The sequence below is a fragment of the Salvelinus sp. IW2-2015 genome, unplaced genomic scaffold (assembly GCF_002910315.2).
Source record: "Salvelinus sp. IW2-2015 unplaced genomic scaffold, ASM291031v2 Un_scaffold1634, whole genome shotgun sequence".
Lineage (NCBI taxonomy): Eukaryota > Metazoa > Chordata > Actinopteri > Salmoniformes > Salmonidae > Salvelinus > Salvelinus sp. IW2-2015.
The window spans coordinates 72,601-79,988 of NW_019943050.1; the positions used below are offsets into that span (position 1 = coordinate 72,601).

The window sequence follows — 7,388 nt, forward strand, 5'->3', positions numbered from 1 at the left end:
GAGAGAGATTTGGCAACTCTGAATTCAAAAAAGGACTAGCGCTAACTAGCACATAGTCTGGCTGAGGTGCACACTGTTAGAATATATAGGAAATGCTCGATTGTATAAGCTTGCTTACGTTTGCCTCGGCTCCACCGCATTGGGATGTTATTGATACGGGGTGGGTGGAGCGTATAACACAGGGTCAGTTGTGAAACTCACAAACCTCTCTCTCTCTCTCTCTCTCTCTCTCTGTGTCTGTGTGTGTCTCTGTCTCTATAGAGGATAGGACACGGTGATAAGAACCATGCTGATCAGGACAGGTCTCCTATCTTTGTACAGTTCATAGACTGTGTCTGGCAGATGACCAAACAGGTAGGAACAGGACACACCTGTGTAGAGCTTTATCTTCATTTGTCTTTTCACGATCTTCTGACTTCAACTGTATTGGAAGAGAAGGTCCAAGATCCCTCCCTTCGAACCTTCTTCTCCAATGCATATTGAGAAGGAAGTGAGGAGAGCGGATGCAAGGAATGGAGGAAGAATTTACTGAGAAAAAGCCTATGGGTTTAAACCTCTCTCTCCCCTTCTCTTCCAGTTCCCGACAGCGTTTGAGTTTAACGAGCGTCTCCTAGTGACCATCCTGGACCACCTGTTCAGCTGTCGCTTTGGAACCTTCCTCTTCAACTGTGAGAGTGCTAGGGACACTAACGTAAGTTGTCTGTCTTTGGAACCTTCCTCTACAACTGTGAGAGTGCTAGGGAACACTAACGAAGTGTCTGTCTTACTGGAATCCTTCCTCTAACAACTGTGAGATGGTGCAGGGAACAAGCTAACGGTAAAGTTGTCTGGTCTTTGGAACCTTCCTCTTCAACTGTTGAGGAAGTTGCTAGGACACTAATGTTAAGTTGTCCTGTCTTGAACCTTCCCTCTACAACTGTGAGAGTGCTAGGACACTAACGTAAGTTGTGTCTGTCTTTGAGGCATCTTCCTGTGAGAGTGCTTAGGGACACTAACGTAAAGTTGTCTGTCTTTGGAACCTTCCTCTACAACTGTGAGCGTACCAACGTAAATTACCTGTTAGAGCTGGGAATTGCCAGGAACCTCACGATACGATATTATCACGATACTTAGGTGCTAATACGTTATTTATTGCAATTCTCACAATTTTATATGTCTTGCGATTCGATAATGCAATATTTTTTTATTTTTTTTATTGCGGTTCGATGTTCCAAGCATGTCGCTCACCATATGTCTGCTGCAGAGGGACAAGACATGAGAAAATGAGTTTTAATGAGTCATGGAAATAAAAGTTCTGAAAACAAATTGGCCCTCTATTTTAAAAGAATATGGAGTACAAGCTATGAAGGAAAAATRTTGGCGTTTTGGTGCAGGTATAGCCAACTAGTGTAAAAATGTATATTGCGATATTGTTAAAACGATACGATATATCGTCATAATAATATCCCAATATTTTACTGTATCAACAAAAAATGATGTCTGTCTGGCTAGCTGTGTGTCTGTCTGTCTTCAGAACCTTCCTCTTCAACTGTAAGAGTGCCATGGACACAAACATCTGTCTCTCTCTGACTGTGTGTGACCTTCTCTCTGCCTGTCTTTTCTACATTTGTCTTACATTGCACTCTCCAATTCCCAGCTAGCACATAACATTCTGAGAACCGTATGTTTCTTAGAGCTTGGTGAGAGCCTTGGTTGTTTAGGTGGGAATTTCAGGACAGCATAATGTTTTCAGCAGGTTACCTCTGGATTCTATTTAAAGTAATGTTCCCAGAACATTAAGAGAACTTTCCATAAAAAATGCAAGAAAACACCAGTCCAATGGGGGAACCAAAAACGAACGTTCCCACAACTTCCAGTTAACCAAATGTGTTAGCTGGGTCTTTCCCATCCCTCTACAATATTTCACTCTGCCAACCCTCACTCTCACTATTTACCTTCTATTTTACATGTCATCCGGCCCGCGAGCCCATTCAATCAGGCTCGTGGGTGGTGCTCAATGGACATTTTAATGACTAAAGCCAAATCCAAACTGTGTAGAATGATAATGGACCTACATTTTTACAGTCTCTTCACTCTGACACCAGCTGCTGACAGTCCTTCACTGCTGCCGCAGCTGTGCTGACAGTCTCTTCACTCTGCCGGCTTGCTGACAGTCTCTTTCACTCTGCCGCTTTGTCTGGCTAGTCCTCACTCTGGCCGCTTGCTGACAGTCTCTTCACTCGTGCCCGGCTTGCTGACAGCTCTTCACTCTGCCGGCTTTGCTGACAGTCTCTCACTCTGCCCGGCTTGCTGACAGTCTCTTCACTCTGCCCGTTTGCTGACAGTCTCTTCACTCTGCCCGGCTTGCTGACAGTCTCTTCACTCTGCCCGGCTTGCTGACAGTCCTTCACTCTGCCGGCTTGCTGACAGTCTCTTCACTCTGCCCGGCTTGCTGACAGTCCTGTCTACTCTGCCGGCGTTGCTTGACATTCCTCTTCACTCTGCCCGGCTTGGCTGACAGTCTCTTCACTCTGCCGGCGCGGACAGTCCTCTCACTCTGCCGGCTTGCTGACAGTCTCTTCACTCTGCCGGCTTGCTGACAGTCCTCTCACTCTTCCGGCTTGCTGACAGTCTCTTCACTCTGCCGCTTGCTGACAGTCCTCTTCACTCTGCCCCCGGCTTGCTGACAGTCTCTTCACTTCTGCCCGGCTTGCTGACAGCTCTTCACTCTGCCCGGCTTGCTGGACAGTCTCTTCTCCTCTGCCGGCTTGCTGACAGTCATCTTCTACTCTGCCCGGCTTGCTGACAGTCTCCTTTTCACTTCTGCCGCTTGCTGACAGTCCTCTTCCATCTGCCCGGCCTTGCTGACAGTCCATCTACAGTCTCTCATGCCCGCTTGCTTTGACAGTCTCTTCACTCTGCCCGCGGTTGCTGACAGTCTCTTCACTCTGCCCGCTTTGCGACAGTCTCTCACCTTCCCGCTTTGCCTGACAGCCCTCACTCTGCCCGCGCTTCGCTGACATCCTCTTCACTCGCCCGCTTGCTGACAGCTCTTCACTCGCCCGGCTTGCTGACAGTCTTCTCACTCCTGCCCGCTCTGACAGTCGTTCACTCTTGCCCGGCTTGCTGACAGTTCTCTTCACTCTGCAGCCGGCTTGCTGACAGTCTTCTTGCACCTGCCCGGCTTCTGACAGTCTCTTCACTCTGCCCGGCTTGCTGACAGTCTCTTCACTCTGCCCCAGGCTTGCTGACAGTCCTTCACTCTGCCCGGCTTGCGACAGTCCTGCTTCACTCTGCCCGGCCGCTGACAGTCTCTTCACTCTGCCCGGCTTGCTGACAGTCTCTTTCACTCTGCCCGGCTTGCTGACAGTCTCTTCACTCTGCCACGGCTTGCTGACAGTCTCTTCACTCTGCCCGCTTGCTGACAGTCTCTTCACCTCTCCCGGCTGCAGACAGTCTCTTCACTCTGCCCGGCTTGCTGACAGTCTCTTCACTCTGCCCGGCTTGCTGACAGTCTCCCTGCACTCTGCCCTTGCTGCCAGTCTCTTCACTCTGCTCCACAGCCTTCACTCTGCCCGCTGCTGACAGTCTCTTCACTCTGCCCGGCTGCTGACAGTCTCTTCACTCTCTGCCCGGCTGCTGACAGTCTCTCTCACTTGCCCGGCTTGCTGACAGTCTCTTCACTCTGCCCGGTCTTGCTGACAGCTCTCTCTCCCGGCTTTACTCGCTCTATCACTCTGCCCGGCTGAACAGTCTCTTCACTCTGCGGGGGCTTGCTGACAGTCAACAGTCTCTTCCTCTGCCCGGACTTGCTGCACAGTCTCTTCACTCTGCCCGGCTTGCTGACAGTCCTCTTCAACTCTGCCCGGCTTGCTGACAGTCTCTTCACTCTGCCCGGCTTGCTGACAGTCTCTTCACTCTGCCCGGCTTGCTGACAGTCATCCAAATGAAAGCGAGACAGAAAACATAGTAAATATGTCTCTTCGGATCTATGTGAAGACCGCATGTGGCCCGATGGGGAATTAGTTCGACACCCCTGCTCTACCTCAATCTCATACCCTTTCTTTGTCTTTCTATTCCCTCCCTCCACCTCCCCTCCTTCCTCCATCTTGATCATGTGAAGTAGAGCAGAAGAGCGATGGGACGCATCACTGGTTCTGAGTGGCCGTAATAATGCTCTCTATGACACAGACAGGAGTCTCCATAAGACTCTTTATTATTGTTCCAGAATCCTTCATATTCCCTCTGATTCCGATGGCGCAGATCATTTGTGGGTTTGACTCAAACGGGTCATACTGAATAGATTTATGTTTCCTGCTTACTGCTGCGCATAAAAGTGTCTGCTAAAAGACCATATTAATGATCTTCTCCATCTCTTTCTTCAGGAGTTGTGGTGGAAGACAGTGTATCTGTGGTCATTGGTTAACTTCTCTCTCTAACCCTCCTAAATTATTATTCCCCTTCTCTCTCCCCTCTCTCCTCCCCCTCTCGCTCTCTCCAGGAGTTGCGGTCTAAGACGGTGTCTCTGTGGTCGTTGGTAAACAGTGATCTGTCCTTCTACCAGAACCCCTTCTACACCCCAGAGTCCAATCGAGTCCTCTACCCTGTAGCCAGCATGAGACACCTAGAACTCTGGGTGACTTACTACATCCGCTGGAACCCTCGCATTCGACAACAGGTACATTTAATAGAATAAAATTAAGTTACAATAGAATGTCTGTGGTTACAGTATCCGTTCGAACCCTCGCATTCAACAACAGGTACTTTTGTTACAGTATGTCTGAATTATCACTTCTTCCTACCGAAGTGTACACTTGTTCACTTCCCTTCACTGATTTTAAAAAGGCTCCTGCCTCCACCAATACAATGCTTTTAGATTTGTGGAAAGTAGTGAATCAATGATGGATCAATAATATGGTAAAAAAAAAATGCCATCTAACTTAACGCTGTTGGGATTTAGCTACAACACTGGATACACAGCACTGAACAAACTGTACAGCCAAACAGTCTGGCCAATCAGAGTTGGGGTTATCTTGTGACCAATGTTCCCTCTAATTCTTTTTCATCACTGAGCAAATTTCAGGTCTGCTGAGCGCCAACTTGAACGTTGTGAAAATTCTGTGCAACTTCTGGCGCACGTTTATTGTGAACGCAGGCTGTACCCACTTTTAAGTTAGTTATAACAGTGACCAAGTAGGCTACTGTTGCTATTTGATCATAATGTAGGCCATCCAGAGTAGCCTACCATTAAAAACAATGGAGAAAATGCATCCCATAACATTTTAACATGGAAATAGCTGTTCTATCATTCAGCTTACAGTAGCAGCCAATGTGTGGTGTTCAATGCAGACCTACATTCTGTGAGAGTTTTGGGCAAAAACATGTAGGGCTTCACATGAACCTGTTTATCCACTTGTCCTTCACATAAAGGTGGTGACTGGAAATGTTGTTTGACGCAAGAAACCACTTCACAAAATAAAATTCATTATTATTCCCATAACATTATTACAGAAAATCAGACCAATTTTGCTTATTGGCTGCTTAGCTTATTCAAGCCCGTCTCAAAATACAACACAGTCTGTAGTGTACGGGCTGAGTCGTGCCTGGCAATGGAATAGAATCCTACTCCAGTGTGTTCTGCCTACAAGAAAACACTTTGCATAGTTTATTTTGTTTGAGTTTGTTGCATTGGAAGTGGCTGATATTAGCAATACCCGCAGTAGAGGGAAACGTTGATCGTGTTGGGATGGAAGAAGTGCAGGAGCTGTCTTTTCCAAGTCGGACTATGTTCACTGAAATTCACAAATGACATTATGCAATAGAGACCTCCTGATTATTCACTGTTAACGGTTTAAACACATTTTCCATGACTTCTAACCAAATTGTCATGACTATTATTATAGTCGACATGAAAAAGTATGAATTATTGACACTGGAAAGCTGCTGTCTGATTCCATGTAGACCTGCCGCCTCCTGCCGTTGAGCCCTTGATCAAGTCACTTAGCTCCCCACATAGAACTGCACTGTTGTGGTCAACCCTCCATCTGGAGAGCTCCTGGGTGTGCAGGCTGGGCTTTCTCAACATTACAACCAAATGCTTTTGTCTTTTATAAAATGATTCCCCCGTTCAATAAATCAGGGATCAAATGGATATGGTAGGCTACCTCAAAGCAAGGTATTCATGTTTCAGGGGAGATCTATGCACAGCAAGTTGTTTGTCAAGTAGGCTATACTTAGAATATTTTKAATGTTGTCGCAGTTACATGGCTAATGTTTAATAGGGGGGAATCCCAGCTTTCCAACGGTGCAGATATATTTAGGCTCTACAGTGCCGGTGGTAAGGCCCTTATACCTAATGCTGAAATGTGGCGCTCTCTCTCCTCGGGCAACGGCCCGCTCCCTGGCACACACCCAGCACCATAGACATGCACTGAAGGGTCATTCCGATAATGGCTGAGAGGTCGTTTTGTTTTTTTAAAGTATGCTTTTACATTAAGAACAATTATGAAACTAATTTCCTTGACTTTTCATGAATTACAAACCCTCATTTGACAACTTGGAACATCGCATCATGCCATTCAGGCTGGCACGTTTTCAATCTGGTTCAATCTCCAACAGCCTACTGCCCCTCACAGCCTACTGCCCCTCACAGCCTACTGCCCCTCACAGCCTACTGCCCCTCACAGCCTACTGCCCCTCACAGCCTACTGCGGCAAATAAACTTGGACTAAATCAGAAATGAATGTCCACCTCCTTGCTATTCAATGAAGGTCCTGCCTTCCCACTTTGATCAACCTTTTTTGCTCCTGTGTGCAACTCTGGGACAGTGATAGCCTCTGTGTGACTCGGACAGTGATAGCCTCTGTGTGACTCTGGGACAGTGATAGGTTACTTTAATTGTAGATGAGCCGATACCGACACTTCTAATTTTGGGGGAACTGCGTATGGCGTTACGGACAGCGCCGGCCCAAGTCAAGCACTGGTGTTAACTAAAGGGTAAAACTTGAGTGAAGTTCAATCTGCCGGGCAGATATTTATTCTGTGGGTCAGTCCCGGTGGGTCAGTCCCGGTGGGCTATGCGCCGCGTGCAGCTTAGAGGGAGACATTGCTGTGATCAAGTCTGGGTTTGTGCAGTATTGTCTCTGGGGTTTGGTTGGTTTGGCTGCAGTATTGTCTCTGGGGTTTGGTTGGTTTCGGCTGCAGTATTGTCTCTGGGGGTGGTTGGCTTGCAGTATTGCCTCTGGGTTTGCGGCTGGGCAGTATTGCTCTGAGTGGTTGGTTTGGTTGCAGTATTTGGTCTCTGGGGTTTGGCTGCAGTATTGTCTTCTGGGGTTGGTTGGTTTGGCTGCAGTATTGCTTCTGGGGTTGGCTGCAGTTTGTCTCTGGGTTTGGTTGGTGTTTTGGTGAGC

General features: G+C 47.6%; 1 protein-coding gene across 3 annotated transcripts in view; it reads left to right on the forward strand.

Moving 5' to 3' along the window:
• LOC112071541 (myotubularin) overlaps nt 1–7,388 on the forward strand; it is a 60,809-nt gene that overhangs the window by 43,909 nt on the left and 9,512 nt on the right. For all 3 annotated transcript variants that reach the window (XM_070439431.1, XM_070439432.1, XM_070439430.1), the window contains 3 exons: nt 262–354; nt 578–691; nt 4,481–4,657. In XM_070439431.1, the coding sequence (XP_070295532.1) occupies nt 262–354; nt 578–691; nt 4,481–4,657 (384 nt within the window). The remainder of the gene's footprint in view (nt 1–261; nt 355–577; nt 692–4,480; nt 4,658–7,388) is intronic.